This window comes from Juglans regia, chromosome 4 (assembly GCF_001411555.2).
Source record: "Juglans regia cultivar Chandler chromosome 4, Walnut 2.0, whole genome shotgun sequence".
Taxonomy (NCBI): domain Eukaryota; kingdom Viridiplantae; phylum Streptophyta; class Magnoliopsida; order Fagales; family Juglandaceae; genus Juglans; species Juglans regia.
The window spans coordinates 28438203-28458589 of NC_049904.1; the positions used below are offsets into that span (position 1 = coordinate 28438203).

General features: G+C 30.2%; 1 protein-coding gene across 1 annotated transcript; it reads right to left on the bottom strand.

Annotated features, from left to right (window-relative positions):
- Positions 1 to 10885: 10885 nt before the first annotated feature.
- LOC108983189 (probable zinc transporter 10) lies at positions 10886 to 13721 on the bottom strand. The gene is made up of 3 exons (XM_018954750.2): positions 13040 to 13721; positions 11510 to 11659; positions 10886 to 11397 (listed from the first exon to the last, which is right to left on the bottom strand). The coding sequence occupies exons 1-3, from the start codon at positions 13661 to 13663 to the stop codon at positions 11092 to 11094; spliced, it is 1080 nt and encodes a 359-aa protein (XP_018810295.1). The 5' UTR covers positions 13664 to 13721; the 3' UTR covers positions 10886 to 11091.
- Positions 13722 to 20387: the final 6666 nt, after the last annotated feature.

Sequence of the window (20387 nt, forward strand, 5' to 3'; positions counted from 1 at the left end):
CAATTTATTGAGTATAAAAAAAAAAAATGATGTAAAGTGTATGCCGGTGTGGGACAAAAAATTAATACCTCTCTGGCCTTAGGAAAATGAGAATATAGGACAAAAAATAAGCAAATTTCAAGTTTTACCCTTTAGATAATATGTTTTTTTTTGTCGGCTACCCTTTAGATAATAGAATTTTGCTATACAATCTCCACCATATTTTATATTTTAAATTTTTTAAATTTTAAATTTTTTTTTAAGTTTATTATTTTTAAATTATTTCAAATTATTTATTTATTATTTATATAATAAATATTTGATAAAATAAAAAAATAATAATAATTAAAAATAATGTAAACTGTGAAGTGTTAGAAATTTGTGAAGATTTATTCTAGATAATATGACCCTGAAGAGTTGAATTTGGAAGGCCCCAACCTTTTTTGATTGGATTTTTCTTTATTTATCTTTTAGAATAGTCTTCACTTTATAAATTTAATTTTATAAAACTTTTGCATGCATTTATCATTTTTAATATAAAGAAAATCTATACATTTATCATTTATCTCATTTTTATCTAAGATTTCTGGGTAATCTGCCATACCAAAGAAATTAGAATTTAGATATTTTTACAGTTTTATAAGTTTTAGAGCCAGAGAAATATTGTAAAAGCAAGAGTAAATTAATTTTTCTTTTAAAAAAATCATTTATAAATATTATAGACTTACTTTATATAACCATCTCTTGTTGACTTTAGATCTTAAACCTTGGATAGAAGTTCTCTAACGCATGAATTCAAGAACTAAACTTGAAAGTTTTATTTAAAAATAAAAAATAAAAACTAAATTTGAAAGAATATATTAGTAAGATGTGACTTGGGAGTTGGAACCAACTTTTCTATCCTGGAATCTTGAAAATGTCATATTTTTCAATAAAGTATCATGATAACTTAAATAAACGAGCATTTCATTGACTTGCAAGGACATGTTGTATTAATAATAATAATAATAATAATAATAATAAATAATATTCTAAGAATACTTTATTCAACTTTTAATTTTTATTTAAAATTATCTCATCTCATTTCACTATTCAAACTGCACCTAAATTATATTTGGCAAAGTTTTATTTTAAATTATTTTAATAATGATTCTACTTAAGGAGACGTTTGGATTCGAAGATGATTTGAGATGAGTTGAGATAAGTTGAGATGAATTATGAATAATAATGAGATGAATTATGAATAGTAATGAGATTTGTGAGTTAAAGTTGCTGAATAGTAATGAATAGTAGTGAGATGAGTTGAGATGAACTGAGATTAGCTGAGATGACTTGTGAATCTAAACGTCTCCAGCTTCACACATACCACACACCACTTTAATTTTTTTCATAACAAATATGTGGTGTATAGATAATAATTAGAATAATTTAATTAGTTAAATAAAAATTAAATTAAATAATAAATAAACAAAATTAAAATATGTAAAGTATGTACGTAGTATAAGATGATGAATAGCGTCCCTCTTTTATTTCAAACAGTTGGTTAAGTTATTAAATTATCATTTGAACATAACATATGGAAGACAATTTTTAACATCTAAAAATCATTCTCTATTAATTTAGCACCGGTAAAACTTATTTTTTATAAGACTTATTTTTTACACTTCCAACACACCTTTGATGTGAAAAATTTTCGCGTCGGCTATGCTAACAAATTATTGATTTTTTTATTTTTTATTTTTTGTTCAGTTATAATGAGTGTCACTATAAATAGTATGTTAACACACCGACTCGTGTATAACAAGACTCCTAAAGAAATTGTGTCTCTCACGTGTTTGGAGAATACATCGTAATTAATTTTGATTACATAAAATGTGTATCATCCAAATGCATGCAGAATTACCTCAATTCGGATAGTAGGACTAAAGTTAAGCAACTCTATTTTGCATGCATTGAACTAAAATAATATAAAAATAATATTTATAATTGTAAAGTGTGCAAGTTACGTAATATTTTTAAAAATAAATAAATAAATTTTTTAATAATAGACATTTTTTTTAAATAATTATATTATATCTATATATTTTACGACTATACGTAACATTATTTAGAATAATATTTTACTGTACTCAGCCAGAAAAAGCTTGGATTTTAGATTACCTATGCACATGCCAAAACAAAAAACTATGCACATGATGGGATTTTTGTCTGTTCAATGAAGAAAAATGAGAGAAATAATGATTACCCACCTCGGCCTCCGATATCATGTAACTGTTAGGAAAACAAAGGTATATACTGTGTCTTAGGTTTTTCTCAGCCGTGTGAAGTGAACAAGCTGCTGCATGCTACATTTTCTCTCTCTGATTTTTTCTCCAACAAGACCACGATGGCATTAGCAGCTAGATTGCGACCATTTCCATTTGTAAGTTAATTAATCGCTTACTTCATTAGTCTTTCGTTGAAACTTGCACGCAATGAAATTAAAGAATATATTTGTTAATCATGTGTAGTGTGTACAATATTCTATTGGAACTCATGAACATCTGAGAAATATTCCCTAAAGATCCAAATTTCCTACTTTTATTTCTTTTATGTTTATCCAATTAACTGATAAATCTCATGTTAATTAATGGGATAGAAAGAAAAATTTGTTCTTTATTTCTTTAATTTTATGTTTACGCCACAGCTGGCACAGTGTAATTGGATTCACCTTTCGAAGCTAAACATTGAACTCCCTTGTCCGTGTATATATGTTGTACGTAGCTTGTCCTCTGGCAAGTGAAAACATGAATTGCTACAATACTGAACATGCATGGCAAGTAAGGGAACAAAATACATATCTAATTTCTAGGTTTAATAGCTAGCTCCAAGATTGTGAATGCAGCTAGAGTTTTGAATTCAGAACATTCTTACCAGTAGTATGCTTCACGTTGAGTGTGGCTTGATTGCTGTTGAAAAAGAATCATTGCAGATTGTTTGCTTGAGCCAAGCATTCGATGCTCGAGCGAAGCTTCAAACAGATTGTTGGATCGACAGTTACTCGACATTTAGTTCGAGCGGGACCCTTACAGAGAGTTTTCTCGACTCTCACTCAATAGTTGGCTCTAGTGAGATCTAGACAGAGAGTTCTCTTAAGTGAGTTTCAGCCCTAATATTCACTTGAGCCTCGTTGACATTTTCGTTCGAGCGAATGTTCATAATTAGGGTTTCCGTACCGTTTCAGTATAAATACATGCTTAATTACATTGTATTTAACTTTTGAGCAGCCATAATACATAAAGAAAGAGAAAAGTTATTTTGTGAGATTCCTGAGAGTTTATTAGATGTATTGTAATTATGAGATTGAGGATTTTGTGATTAATCTCTTGTATTCTACTTTTGTTAATAGTGAATTCATTGAGACCGACCCTGCCAGTAAATATAGGCTTACTCTAAGTTGAACTACTTAAATATTAGTGTTCTGTGTGTATTAATTGTTGTTATTTTCTTTTATTTTGCTTCAGCTTTTATACTTCAAATTAGTTGCTAATAGCCAGTTAATCCCAACACTTCCTCCTATTGGGTTGTTTTTAAGCCTCCAAGTGATCACGAATCACGATAGAGTTGCAAGATTTTTGGTACATAATATTATGCATTTACTATTTGCATGACGGGAATATTGTTATTTATAGTTCTAAAAAATGTATGCATGATTTACCACTGGCCTATAAGGTAATAACTTGTAGTCATATTAGACAAAACTGTCATCCAAGGTGACTCTCCCTTTGATTAGACCAAGATAGAACCCAAATTACATTTTTTGGTCTTGTTTTACCATACACTGTAATAACTATAGGAAAATGCTATGCCGACCGAAATGTTTTACTGAAACCCTCAACTGATATATATATATATATATATGTATATATTTTTTACAGTTAATGATTAAAGAAGTATTTTTAAATGATATTATAAATTTTTTCAAAAATATATATATTTAAAGATATACAAAAAATGTATAAAAAAAAAATTACCCTTTTCGGTGGCCACCTTCGGTGAAAGTTATCTGTGAAGCTAGCAGTATTCTTAACTAAAATCTGGTGGTGTTTTTTGAGACTAGCACCCAATTCTGACATCCTTTACTCTTGTATTAATATAATACTTACATACTATAATAAAGTTGTTTTTTTTATTGTTAGTTACTTTTTATTAAAATAATTATTTATTATTAAAATAAATATATTATCATCACAAATAATTTTTTTTACAATGATATAAAATATATATATATATAATTAAAGGGTGATGTTACATCCCCACTGGGGGCTCCCGCTAGAGTGTAGTATTATTTTATATGTATTTTATTTAAATAATTTTTTAAATTTAAATAATTTTTTAAATAAATCTTTTAATATTTTAAAAAAATAAAATAAATTTAAAACATTATCAAGAAAATATTTTCTTAATCAGAAAGTAAAAACAATATATTAAAAAATAATATTTTTTATAATTTTTTTATTTTACTTCGTGATTAAGAAAGTATTTTTTAATAATATTATATATATTTTTTAAATATTTAAAATGATCATGCTACAGTCCCAATTGGGGGCTCCCGTTGGGCTTAGCATGTACTTTTCTATGTATATTTTTTTAATTTATTTTTTATATAGACTTTTTTTTACACTTTTAAATATTTTTAAAAAATAAAATAAATTAAAAATATCATTAAAAACACTTCTTTAATCAGAAAGTAAAAAAATTATTAAAAAATACTTTCTTAATCACAAAGTAAAATAAATATTATTTTTTATTCTACTTCATGATTAAAAAAATATTTTTTAATAATATTATAATTTTTATTTTATTTTTTTAAAATATTTAAAATTATTAAAAATATCTATATAAAAAAAATTTAAAAAAATACATTAAAAAATATTAGAGCCCAGCGGGAGCCCTAGGCATCTAGCATTTTCCATAGTTAAAACAGTGGGGGATTACAAACGTGCGGTCGCTTTTAGGGAATGATTAATAATTTGAAGATTGGGGTGGGTGGGTGGATTGTGATGTGTTCCAATCTCTTATAAAAGCAACCGACACCCATCCTAATCCTATAAGTAAGAGCAATAAAATGGCAAACATGGTTAGTATAGTTGGTGATGCTATTTATCTCTCTTTTCTGGGCAGGGTGAGTATGGTTGGTAGTGTGGTTGGAACTTCTTGAAATTAATGGAGATAATTATAAGTAGTATGGTGAAGAAGACAGAGACATGAGGATATGACTCTATGATTGCCATGAAACACTGATCATCTTTGTCTTTCATGGCATTAAGGGGATCTTTGTTTTTAGTTGGATTTGGATAACTACCAACATTTATGCAGAGAATGAGCCAGATGCAAGACATTCAACAAATGAGAACTGCTAAATCTATAAAGAAATTACATAAAAATAATTTTATAAAATGATGTGACTTTATCTAATCCGTTAGATCTACTTTATAATAAAAGTAATTTTTTAATCTGACGAATCACATCAAATCACGTCAATTTATAACATTATTTTTATATAATCTTTTTTATGAATAGAATATTTCCCTTAATAAATTGAAAAGGCCATCGATGTGGTACGTTGTTGTGTAGCTAGCAGAATTAATGCCCATGATTATGAGGTGCAACGCTCTTAATTATGAATTAATTCCTGTCGTTTTGGGCAATATCTACGACATCAATTTGAAGAAAAAAGAATGTGAAAGTGCAGTTAGATCACAAAAAGACTTGTGTCCATATGGTCATTTGGCTGAATCATTAGCTGCTCTGAAAGCTGTTATTCTATGTCAACAACTGGGTTGTGTTGGATCTTAATGGATCAAACCAGAAGTGAAACTCAGCTGGGATGATTCTCAATGATGTCAAAGCTTTTTTTTGTTGAAAATGGAGCAGTGGTCAGTTCACTATGTCCCTAGGACTTTAAATACTGAGGCTCATGTATTAGCCAAAGATGCACTTAAACTCTCTGAAGAGAGCATTATTTTAGAGGGTCTCCCTTCACGTATTCATCCATTGAGATTATAAGCTGAATAATATGGCTTCATTTAAAAAAAAAAAAAAAAGAGTAAGATTAAGGGTAGATTTGGAGGGTGAGATGAGAATTTTGTATCTTGTTTTGAAGTTTAAAATATTATGTTTTAATATTATTATTGTTTGGGGATTTGAAAAAGATGTATTGAAATTTAAAAAAGTTAAATTATTTATTATATTTTATATAGAGATTTGAAAAAGATATAATAATAAGATAAGATAAGATAAAAATTTTGTCTTATCTTATCTTATTATTATATCTTTTTCAAATCTCTATATAAAATATAATAAATAATTTAACTTTTTCAAATCTTTATTTTAGTTACCAAACCTGCCCTAAGATATTCATCAAATCAAAAACAGAAAAAATAATGTGGGATAGATCTGTGTATGAAGATGGGCTTGTGTCTAGTTGCGCTTGGATCACCCAAGCCTGCAGTGGGTTTTATAGAACACAAATAAGCCTGAACGGGGAAGAACCGAAGAAGGTATTAAATGACTGACCCAGCACTTTTGAACCGAAATTAAGTAAGCTTAATTTATGAATAAATATAGATAGAAGTTATTATTGGGAGTATTTATTTTATACACATGATGTGTCATCATCTAGACCACACATCTCCCTAAGTGAGTGTTGAGAACAATCAACTAGAAGCAGCCACGCAGTGAGTGCAAAATGTGTACTGCTATAGTGACTTCTCTCTAGCATTATTCTATTATTAATTCTCAAATAGCAATATGCATTCAGGTTCAACGATTAAAATAATTATCATTATCACTTAATTATTTTTCACCATCTAATTAACCATAATATTTTAAATGACACTACAATAAATCTCATTTTTTTCCAAGAGTGATTGTGGTCGGAAAAAGTGTAGACTTAGTGGGAAATCATTTGTTCCTAGCAAAATGATCCGTGGGACACTCGTGGCATATAACCGGTGGGGAAAAATAGCTTTTCCACCAAATTTTCAGTTCATGGGAAAAGCTAGCTTTTGCCACGACCTGAACGGTGGATAAAGCATTTTAATTTTGTGGCAAATAAGTTCTCTAACATGACCTCGTGGTCGGTAATAATGCCGTTCTCCATGAAATAATTTCGTGGCAACACTACTATATCCACGAATTTCGTTCATGGCAAAAGATGGGTCTTTTGAGTTTTACCCACCTTCGTGTTCATGGGAAAAAAATAATCCGGAAGATAACATTTGGTGGAAATTACAATTTCCACTACAATCAATTGGTCGGAAAATAACATTTTGCCGCCAACTTGATTGATTGTAAATAGTTATTTCCTGTGAAGCTCCTTTGTAACAAAAATGATCCACTTTTTCCCACGGGGATGAATTCATGGCAAAAGATGGGTCTTTTGCATCTTACCCACCAATTTGTTCATGGGAAAAAAATAAGCCGAAAGATAACTTCTGGTGGAAATTACAATTTCCACTACAATCTCTTGGTCGGAAAATATCATTTTCTACCAAAGTCCAAAAGTGTAAATAGTTATTTCTTGTGTAGCTCATTTGTAACAAAAGTGACTGCTTTTACCCAAGGGATTAATTCATGGGAAAAGGGGTTTTGGCATGACAAAAAGATGCATTTCACAGGAATATTAGTCATGGGAAATACGATGGTGAGAAAAGATTATTTGTGACCAAATCAACTCTTCTGGAATTGTTTGTTCTCACCAGTGTCTGCTACTAGAAAAAAAAATGGCTTTCCTACCAATCAGATCCCAAAAACAATTAATCCAACCAAAAATCAACACTATCACTACAGTTATCCCACAAACAAACCTGTATTGAACCTCTTTCAACACAATAATCCATCAACAAATGTAAGCAACAACATATAGGAAACTAATCCAACAAAAAATTCAGATTACCAACAGCTATTATGTCTATATACATAATTAATATTGTAATTTATAAATTTGTCCACTAGGTTAACCAATCAACATAGGCCATCAAAATACATGTAGATTTTGGTCATAGAACCCAAGTACAAGATGGAATTACAAATTCCACGTAACCTTCAGCATGGATAATAACTTTGGGACTAAAAGACACGTTACTGCAGTAAACACATGTTGCAGTACTAATGCTGATGAACTGAGGTTTGTGTCCATTCTGGAATAGTGCTCCCTGCTTTGAGAGATTGGATCCTCTGTTGTACCTTTAAGACCTGAAAGATGAGAATTGGACTAGTACAAGCAATTAAACTATATTTCTAACAAATGATCTAACACTCAATACATATAGATGCCCTTTTTGTGTAGTTATAATCCTTCACAATATGCAACAAGGTTAAACAATAAAAGATAAAAGAAAAGGCACATAAAATATATAGCTAAAATTTAAATAAGCAAATGATAACTACACAACTTATCATGGCTGGCACACCAGGACCCTTTTTTTTGTTTTTGGATAAGCTAACCACCATTCATCTTTCAGTACCCGAGTATACAAATATGTTTGTGAGTATAACCACCAGAAACTACCAAATTTAGGTACAAAGCATCAATACAACCAAATAATTACAAGCTTGGTATTGAGATTCTTCACTAGCCTAGGCAACTCGATCCACAAGTCTATGTATAAACAGATGAAAAGAGAGGCAAGAGAAAGCAACAAGAAAATTCTGGTTGGGGGAAAGGCGCAGTTTTTCACTTTTAGACCACAGGAAATCAAAGGCAGCGGAGCAAATACATAAATAAAAGGATCATTCCAAAACAAACGCTTCCAGTTATAAGAATAAGAGCATGCTTGAAGGAAATAACATCATCTAGCCACAAGTACTGCCCATCCATTTTCAGTCTAGATCCCAAAAAGGCCTACACCCAATTCCTATTATGTTATGATGTAGATCAATCATCACTAGCCCCAAAATTAATTTGTCTAAGTATTCCTAGCCAGCAGTACAACATAGGTTTTTTTAAGCTTGCATAATACCTTCATTCTAGTAGCCCCATTCTTATTCAAACACTAAAGTGTGTGTTAAAAATAATATCATAAATCAACCATTGCTAGTAAAATGCATCACTCCTTCTAGGTTTTAAGATGGTTGGGTCAAGGCTTAGGTTAGGTACGGAATAACGTCATCAGAAAAAAAGACCCACAAAGAATATGACCCTTTTTCATAGCTCAATGGCAAAACAATCACTAGAAAAACTGAAACTGGAAAAGAGTGTAATACTTGGTTGGAAGAAAGGAGAAATTAAATAAATAAATAGTATGAAGATATACCCTGATTGGAATGGTATATGTGAGGGCAAGCGCATAAATGTAAAAGCCACTCTATTACATATTCAAACACAAGAACCAAACTGCATTATGCACATTAACAATATTCTTCTATGCACTAGAATGGTGTTGTCACTGCAGTTACTATCTTTCTTTTAATCTTTATGTAATAAGAGATAAATATATGATATGTCACTGTTATGGGAGTTTATTTTGGCTTACATCATCTATTTTTAACTACAAGACTGGTGGCAAGTGCTATAACAATGGGAGTTAGATGCTTGTTATTGCATTAATAGCGAGAATACATTGCCTTGCTTTGTTAAAAATTTTACCCATATAAAAAAAAAAAAAACAGCGAGAATACATGGGTAGGATTAGAAGAAACTATGTTCTGTTTTGCTATTGTAGTTGTGTGCGTAAGATTGTGTTGTTGCTCTTGGTTTTCTAATCTCAAGATCGATCTCAATCTCTTATCTTACTTTGTTGCTCTCTTTGTGTTTGAGTTGGGGAACATAGTTTATTTATCTGTGTGCTCTTCCCACCATTGGTTGTTTTTGTTTTTCTCTTTCATTTTTGACCAAAATCTAAACCATGCATATGAGTCCTATCTGTAATTCCAAATTAAAAGCAACTAAAATCATACATGAAGATTATTGAAATGTAGAACAGAGAACTAACCCTTATATAAACTATTTAGAGTGCGAGAGAGAGGACCTGTGAGAGAGGTGACGCCATAGAAAAGTCAGTGGACAACTCTGACCGAGAACCGTGTGAACCCCTTTGCTCGATCCTTGTAAAGTGTCTCAGGCTGGAATCCATGGAGGGACGCAGTGAGCCAACGCCATGTTCCGTCTTCGTAGGAGCTCGGGGTCCAACCATAAGAAATACGATCCACGACGTCAACGAAGTTGGAAGCTCCACCAATGTTGTTGGGGTTGAACGTGGTGGATGCAAGTCGTGGGAGTCCCTCCAACTGGTGGACGCCGACGAGGATGATTTGCCAAATTCCCGAGAAAACTTGGGACTCCTTGCAGAGATCTCTTTAAAATTCTCTCCCCGAGCCCTAATTTACCCAATCCACAAGAAATAATTATGGGATGTGGCCAACAAATGTGAGAAAATACGAGAGATTTCACCTTCAATTTGGTAGATTTTGGTCTGAGGAGGTTAGCAATTTTACCGCGTGAAATGAGAGAGAATCTATTCCCACCAAGGTTTTGTCCAAGACCCAGTCAAAGTTTGTACACACTTGTATATTTGGGCATTTTCTTTTCCGGCGAGTTCTTTTCGTGGGAAAAGGCATACTTATTACAACCAATTAGACTGGGTCGTAGTGATGTCGATGCAAAAAGTACTTTCTTATATCACGGACCCATTTTGTGGCATCAAGCAAGTATTTTCCACCGGTGTTTGTCTTGGAAAACAAATTGGTGGAAAAAGGCCTATTGTGTTGTAGTGTGAACGGAAAGTAGTACTATTTACCTGTACGTCCTTATTAGTTTGTGGGTGAAAATTATTGGTTTTCTTAGTTTAGAGTCATGTAATTAAGTATATAACGGCTAATATGGTTTAAGTGTAAAAAGTATATTATATTTAAATAGAAAATGTGCAAAAGAAAAATCGGATAATATAGTTTATTTAAACAATCCTATACATGATCAGTCGTGACACATGATGATGATGATGAACTTAACGACCATGGCAGCCTACAAACAAAACATCATATGGTTTATACTACAAAGTCCAAAGTAGTTAACTTTCCAGTTTAATTATTACATTAATTAATTCCAAGATCCATGATATGTTTCGATCATCAAGCCCATTTTGCCATCACAGACATGCCCCCAGCACCCAAAAGAACCGCCACGTAAGACTTAATCTGGAGCTTGATGTTAGCCTGCATCTTTGGACCCATAAAATCTGCAGCAAGAAGATCGACCAAAGCCATGTAGATCAAGAGGCCAGCCGATGATGCATTCAGGAGCCCCACCGTGATCAAAGCGTTGGGGCTATTCTCTTTGTACGTCTTCGACAGCGCCATCCCCAAGCCAATTCCGAATGGAGTTGTCACGGAGAAGAAGAACACCATTAAAGCCTTTTTCAACAACTTGTACTCTGCCTGTTTCACAAAACAAACATGACATGTTAATTAAATAAGCTGATACTGATTTTGGATGTATAAAGTACGTGGGAGCTGCATGCATGCACATGAAATTCGTGTTGTTATTGACCTGGAGAATGCAGCCTCCGAGACCCATCCCTTCAAACATTTGATGGAAGCAAAGGGCAGCCACGAGACCTTTTATTGAGCAGGTGTTGTTTGAGGCACCCAGTGATAGCCCTATCACTACTGAATGAACAACTATTCCCAATTCTAGTACCTGCCGGCCGGCCAGTATGTAATGCTCAGAGTTTAAAAACACAACAGTACTATAATCAAATCGGAGAAGCAATTATATATTCATGTAGGATCAATTAGTCTCACAATTCTAAACTTTTTTATATACATGAGAAATGATTTGTACAAACTCCAAATAGATAAATTTCGCACAAGTCTTTTGTAAAAGAGTAGACTCGATCCATCTTAAAAAAATATTAAAAAATTATTTTTTATTAGTAGAATCTACTTTTTTACAAAAGATTTAAATGAGACTTGTCTATTTGGCTTGCACCTAGCATTACTTTTCTATATATATATATATATATATATATACGTACATGTTTGAATATATATAGGCCAGCGTGTGTGAACAAAATAATAATATAATTACCATGACCTAAACTTTTTTTTCCTTCCTTTTTTCAAAATCTTATCATAACTAGTGGAAAGTTTGCAAAATGTGTAGAAAATAGCTAAATTTATTAAAAGAGAAATTCTCTACACGTAACTTATAAGGATAGTGCTTTGAAACATTATGCAATGAATAAAATCATTATAAGAGTGTCAATATATACTAGCGTTTTGATATATATATATATATATATATATAATACTTTTGATTAAAAAACTTGATCTAATTTTGCTTGAGTGATCAAGATATAGACAAAAAAATTAAGCATGATGTGTTAGCTGAAAATTTGAAAGAGTACTACTGATTTAAAATTAGTAATTTAATCAAATATATTATCTTTTATCTTTCAAGTTTGACTCAGTACTGATATATTTTGTTTAAAAAAGCACACAATTTAAGAAGTGGATGATCGTTCATGTGCTACTTGATCACTAGTTGTTATCTAATAATAATATATAGTACTATAGTAATAATACAGATTGATCGAAGATATCTTAATTAATTAGCTATCTGCTTGCTTATATATAGTACTGCTCAACATCCCTTTGTTTTTTTTTTTCGAAAAAAACAAAAAATCATCGTGACATGGCATGATCTTACTGGGTCTCCAACACATATAATACGCCAAAACCAAGCTATGAATGAAGATTTTTGGCAATACTGGACATGATGACACTAACAACAAATTAGAAAATAAAATTGCAATCGTATTTTAAATTCAATCACGACTGATCTATTATATATATATATATATATATATATATATATATATCGTGATCTTCTGATAAAGGACGTCTATTTTTTGGTAAATGTAAGTACGTACGGAACGTACGTGTACATAAAATTATAGATATATAAATAAATATATATACACGCGCGCGCGCGTACACAAATATATATCTATTGCACATCAATATATATCAAATTAAGCTCGAACAAATCCATGGATTTGAAGCCAAAAACTCATACCATGGCAACAACACGATAACGTAAAAGTTGAGAGTTATCTCCACTTTCAGCCTTCAGTACTCCATGATGAAGCTGGTGAGAATGGACATGCTGGCCGGAGCTCACCGCTGCCTGCATCTCTTGGTCTCCCTCGACGGAAATACTGCTATCCGGGATAACTCCGGTGTTACATTTCTTGGTATAAAGACTGGTGGCGAGAGAATCCACCATGAGAGTCGCTATTGCAGACAACATAGCCAGAAAGCCTGAAAAAGGAAACTTGTGCCATGGGTTTTCTTTCAAACAATCAGACCATAACATATCGAAAGAATCAGGTAAAACGTGCATGAACCCGGTAGCAAGTATGATGCCGGCAGCAAAGGACTTGACGATCAAAAACAGATTTCGATCGGGCTGTAAGGCTGGGATTGAACGTGAAAAAAGAGGTAAGCAGACGCCAATCATGCTGGTAACAAGGATGGAGACAATAGCTATGATCTTGAGGGGCAAGGCTTTTGCCTTGTTATTGCAAGAGCTGGACTGTGTCTTGCATTCGTCGGAGGCTGAAAGAGCATGGGGTATGATGGTTGAAAGGAGGAAGAAGCAGACGAAGATGAGCTTGAGATCAGTTGAAGTACTGGCCATTTGACTAGTCTGATCTGTCCTAATAGGTTACTGCAGGATTGCGTCTTAGGTTTGGCTTAGAATTCCGTGGAGCTTGATGTACCTTCATATAGAGATACGTAGATGATGTCACTTATGCTAATGTTAAAAAATAGTGGCAGTGTCTCTTTGTTATCCTTGCACGGCTTAATTAATTTCTTCCTCTAACTTTTGAAACATTCAACGTCCCTAAAAACTGAACCAATGGTATCTATCCATTAATGTCATCATATTCATCATCATCATCATATATTATAGCGACAAACAAACGAAGAAAGAAATAATACGATCTTAGTATATATTATTATACATTAGACATAATATTAAATTATTGATCGTCAAGAGCTTAAGATAATGAGAAAATGAGAATTTAATCATTCGCATAACAAATATATCAATGCTCTGGCTTAAATATTATCTAGCAAATTATTTAATAAATATTAATGATCATCCTCTTAGTCATCATTTTTTTTATATGTTATCAAAATGAAATCAGGTTAATAATATTTAACCGATAAATAAGATATATTTATAAGAAGTTTAAAATTTCTATGAGTTAAGATAGTAAATTCATATTTATAAATCATCTGAAATCACCTCAATATTTAAACACAGATCGGAGATTTGGGAGCTCTACTCCTATATATGTATAATCTTCAACCACTAGCTAGCTAGTTTCAGATTAAATAGTTTAGGATTTTTTATTTATGACTGCAATATTTTATCATAATATTCAACCTCTAGCACAGAAGGGACCAGACAACAATATTAATGAAGTAAGGAAAACAAAACACACCGTATTTATGAGATATGCCTCTTTTGTCTTTTATTTGGGAGGGAGACAGGGCTGGGCTTCCTTGTAAGGGAAAAAAAAAAAAACTAGGGAGTCGGTGGGAATATTTTAAAAAAATATCTGTAAAATAAAAAATTTCAAGTTGTTTTCTTAATTCATTAATTTTGTGTTTCACAGAAAATCTCGACTGCGAATAATATTCTTTGGATTCAATTTCAAACTTTTTTTTTTTTTTTGGGTTTTTGTAACCATGCATATACCTTATGCTCATGTGTTGTATTTTTATTTTTATTTTTTGAAACCCATAATATGGGTCCATAGAAAATTATGAGAGCTCCTACATTTATAAGAGATGATACAATAATAAATTTACAAAACGATATGATTTTATGCAATACATCATATTTTTTTGGACAGTGCTAAAAGTTTTTGATTAATTCCCAGTTACAATGAGCGAAAGTATATATCCAAACCTATAAAGTAATTAGAAATAAGATGCCTGTAATTATAAAACTTTTATAATTAAGAGAGATGGTTTCATAAGTAAATGGTGATCATAAGTTTATTATTTTTTAAATGTGCAAGATTTAATTACACAACTCGAAATTATAAATATTATTTTTTATAATTTAAAATTACAAATATAATTTTTCATGTGAAAATGTAATTGATCGTGACTTAATTTGATTAAAAAACAGAATATAATACTGTAAAATCACAAATTAATTAAGAACTCGTTTAAACAGTGAGATGAAATAAGATGGTTTTAAATAAAAATTAAAAATTAAAAAAAATATTATTAGCATATTATTATTTTGAAATTTAAAAATATTGAATTGTTTATTATATTTTGTATGAAAATTTAAAAAAATTATAATGATAAAATAAGATGAAACCCTTTCTTTATCATAAAATTTATAAAATAAAATAAAAAGTATAATAATAATAAAATAAAATAAAATTCACACAAGCACATTTGTCAATGCCTAAAATCCGTACGACTTGGGAGAACTGAAATATTTCAAATTAGAATATCATCAATGATGAAACCCATGCCACTATGACAGCTAGCTTCTAATTCAGCCGTTGAATTGCAAATAAACTATACGTACGACTATGTGCCGCAGAGCCATGGATTTTGCCGTTCGATCAAAGTGCGGGTCTTATTCGTATCTGTGCATGTGTTAAACGCAATTTAATGGATTATTAATAAGAAAAATGAATACTTGATCCTACGAATTTGTTCCCATAAATTTATCGTTCGGATATTTTATTTTATTTTATTTTCTATTTATTCTTAACAAGTTAAGGAGATAATTATTAGTTAAATGTTTTACTTTTTTATTTTTAAAAAATATTTAAAGATATTTAAAAAATGTTTAGAAAAATAACATGAATTTGAGAGGAGGGCTAAGCATCAAATTAATAATTACTCTTTTGCATGCATGCCATTTTAGAAATTAGTGCCATGGGAGATCATGCTGCAATAAACCTTTTCTTTTTAGGTTTTATAGTTTTGGTTTGCTGTGAAAAGGTTGGTTTGGCATCTACATGAGTTAAGCGGACACTGCAATAAATAAAAATAAATAAATGAGTTATTTGTAATAAAATGATTATTTGTTATGAAAATATAATCATTTGACAAGAAATTATTATTTTATACAAAATAATTGACAATAATTAAATAATTTTCTTATAATAATGTGATAGGAAGAATAATTCGTAAACTATGATAACTTAGGGCCCGTTTGTTTTCAGAGATGAGATGAGATGAGTTGAGATTAAAGTTAAAAAGTTGAATAAAATATTGTTAAAATATATTTTTTAATATTATTGTTGTTTTGGGATTTGAAAAAGTTGAATTGTTTATTTTATTTTGTGTGGGGATTTGAGAAAGTTATAATGATAAGGTGAGATGAGATGAGATAAGATGTTTTTAGAAAACAAAGAAGGAAGTTTTGACTTGTCAAAAAAAAAAAAGGATAGTTCTTGATACTGTATTTGCAATGCATGTATCTATGCAGAATGTACTATGCCGCAAGACAGAGACATTAATATTAAGTAATATTATATAAAGTTGTTGAGCGTACGTGTAAGCATAATATTATATAAAAGTAATTGTTAACATCAATGTAATATTATATAAAGTAATAGCATAAGTAATATTATATAAAAAGTGACATAATATTTGTCAACATCAATGTACCTGAAATTGTTAACGTTTAGTACTATATAGGCCTTTCCAAATCAGTACGTGGTACTGCGTTACATACGGATTTGACTTTAAATCCCCTAAAAAAAAAAAATTATTTATGCATAATATTTTATATAATTATATTTTAAATGAAAAATATGTTATAAAATTAAATATTTTCATTTTATAACATTATTATCTAATATCTTATGCGAATATCATTACTCATCCCATAAATATTCCCATCAACTTGGTCTCTCTCTCAAGGTTTTTTATTTTATTTTTTTAAAGTCTCTCTCTCAAGTTGATATTAAATATTCCATTATAAATCAAATTATGTTACATCATTTTAATTTAGTCCCGCATCGCCAACTCTAAAAAACATATCATGCTTTTCTAAATATTAAAATGGTCTTTAGAAGAAACAACATATGATCTTAAACAGACCTTAAATTTTATCAAAAGTTGTTAATAATGAAACAACTTAGAGAGTTTCAAATTTTAGGATATTGACGATCGTAAGATTATTGATCCAATTCATATAATTCGATCAGATGAAGATGATCAGTATTTTGCTAAAAGTGGAGTTGCTAGAGTTGGCTAAGTAGGTTTGAGAAGTAAGATAAGATGAGAATTTTATAAATAATAATAAGATAGTTTGTGAATAGTAGTGAGATGGTTTTAAGTCGAGTATTTTTTAGATTTTGAGAAAAGAGAAAAAAATAAATTGAATAAAAAATATTATAAAGTTAAAATATTGTAATAATAAAATTTTATAATATTCTTTTAAAAAAATTAAAATTTTTTTTATTTTTGATTTTAAAATTTGAAATTTTTTAATGATTAATTTAAAAATTTTATATTTAAATTACTTTTTAAAATAAGATAAAATTAAATTAAATTAAATTAAATAAAAATTTTATATCTCATCTCGTATCCCGAGACCCAAAGATGCCCGACTCTTATATTTTCCTGAAGATCAGTTTCCAGGATCTTGCAAAATGTAGACAAAATTTTAAGCCAATAATATTCTATTGACATATATGACTCGTTGATTTTAAGAGGCACAAGACTTTCTTGGTTGGCTAGGAAAGGCTTCCTTCCCAAAAGGTTTTCTTCCCGTGTGCGTAGGGGTGCTGCCCCGTCCCGCTTTCGCTCCATCCCTGCCCTGCATCTAGGGCTCTTAGTGGGGGTTGGTGACGGGGATGGCCCAACCCAACCCCCTTGCATTTCCCTCGCCCCGCCCTTGCTTCCATTTATATATATATACATATTATACATATATATAAACATAAATATATATTTATATTTTATAAATTATGTATATATAAATATATATTACAATTTGTTATACTTGTTCATAAAATATGCATTGGTAAATTTAAAAACTACATAATTTAAAAATTAATACACTACAATTTATACAAAATATACATTAGCAAATTTAAAAATTACATAATTTATACATAATTTTTAAATTTTAGTCATATTTACAAAATTTAAATTTATAATTTAGATCTAAAAGTGTATTTTTAATTACTTTTATACTTATAAATAATTTTTAAATAAAATAAATATAATAATTTTTTTTAAGTAAAAAGAGGCGGAGTGAATTGAGAATCCGCCCCGCACCCCACCCCCGCATCCTGGGGGCGGGGGTGAGAAGTTAGAACCCCACCCCCCCCACCCCATGCAGGGTGGGGAAGGGGAAGGGGTGCCCTCGCCCATAGAGTGTATTGATTGCCACAACAAAGCTAGTTTAGTACGTACGTTGGTAAATGAGATCACGATTTCAAAAATTTTTATAAATTTTTTTAAACATCACCTAAATATAAAATAATTTTTAATTTTTAATTTTTAATTTGTTTTATAATTATTACCTAATCATTATAATTTTTATAAATCTCAAGACAAAACATAAAAATCAATATAACTTTTTTAAACTTCAGTAAAAAATAATATTAAATAATTTTTCTCTTATTTGTAAAAATAATATTAAATCATTTTTCTCTTGTTTTCAAAAAATCAATAAAAGATTTTAATTCAAATTATTTTATAATTATTCAAAAATCATTTAATTACTGTTCATAAAATTAAAAAAATACTCCAATTATCCGTACGAGTAGATTCTGTTTTCAACTAATAGAAGAGAAATGTCTTGGGTTTCGAATTCACGATCCAAAAAATGTCCCGAACGAGATTTTCTTTCTTTCTTTTTTTTCTTTTACTGAATGATTAAAAAATATTTTTTAATTATATTATGAATTTTTTATTTTTTTAAAAAATATTTATGATGATTAAAATAATACATGAAAAAAAAATAAGAAAGAAAAAAATTTACTCTTTTCAGACAATTTTTGGGTCCCGAATAAGGACTCCTAATAGAAAGCCTACTTCAAGACTCAACCAAAACGGGATTATTTTATTGCATGGACTGAGTTTATCTTCTTCAAGTGGGAGTTTGACGATCTTTTGCAAGCTACAGATGAAGTGGCGCCTACTTATTGACAGAGTCTGTTGTCTCTGCAGATGGATAACTGAACAATAATTATATTACAATGATCTTGAACTTTGTACTCTCATGGAAGAAGTAAAAGAGAGGACTTTTACTTTGAAGCAACAATAGCGGTACTATAATTTATATAATAAGATTAGATGAAATGAATCGAAATAATTTATCAATAAGAATGAGATTATTATTTAAAATTAGATGAGATGAGGTGAGATAATGGTTAAATGTTGCCGTAAGAAAATTGTTTATTACTTTGCATAAATTATTTTTGGTTAAAATACTTATTTAAAAAAAAAAAGAGTCAATTCTCATCATAAATGATAATTTTTATCATAAATAATTCATCATAAATATTTATTTATTTTTTATAGTGATATATATACCTTCCTCCCTCACATACTAGTTTTTGTTCTTTCTTCTTCAACTTCATTCCTTCCCTGCCTTTAGAGTATTGGCAATGGATTATGTAAATACAAAGTCATAATTTGCATAATATTACATGATTTTTCTTTGACTATTTCACTCAAAATCTATTCTCATATTAGATTATCCATCTATTAGTCAAAATAATAATAAAAATATTATTAATTTAATAATAATATTTTTTTTTCTAAATTATTTTCACTATTGACAAGAAATGTTCTACAATAGGATTCTGGTCGCTCTTTGAATAATTTTATTAGTGATGATTTTTAACACCGTTAAAAAGAGGATTTTATTCGTGCATGATAATAAAAACACTAACAATTACCCTTTTTAAACAAGATGATTTTATTAGTGATCAAATGTGGATTAATATATATTGAAGTACAAGAGACTTGGAGCATATATATATCAGAATGGATCAGAACGATCCTTGTTGGGAGTATACATCAATATGCATTCAGGAAGAGAGAGAGAGAGAGAGAGAGTTCACAGCTTTTATTTTTCAAGGACTATAGAGTTTAGATATATGTACAACGACCAAGAACCATCTACCATCCACATGCCATGCCAAAATCCATTTTGACCCACTCGTGGCCGGCTTCCATGCGGCGCCAAGCTCTTATGCATGCGCGCAGTTAATATGCCTTTCTTTCTTGTCTCGCGTTTCTAGAGGCTTTACTTTTCTTCCTTTGAAAGCATGAGACGAGATCAGGTCATGATGTCCATGCTATGGGGCGGCCTAATTTAAATTGAGGTCTAAGCCAAAAGTTTTAGAAGATTT

Excerpts from the sequence above, each read along its gene's own strand:
- LOC108983189 (XM_018954750.2), bottom strand. The coding sequence starts at position 13,663 with ATGGCCAGTACTTCAACTGATCTCAAGCTCATCTTCGTCTGCTTCTTC. Across the intron at positions 11,660-13,039 it reads GTTATCGTGTTGTTGCCATG|GTACTAGAATTGGGAATAGT; the intron begins GTATGAGTTTTT and ends GCCGGCCGGCAG. Across the intron at positions 11,398-11,509 it reads TCGGAGGCTGCATTCTCCAG|GCAGAGTACAAGTTGTTGAA; the intron begins GTCAATAACAAC and ends TTTGTGAAACAG.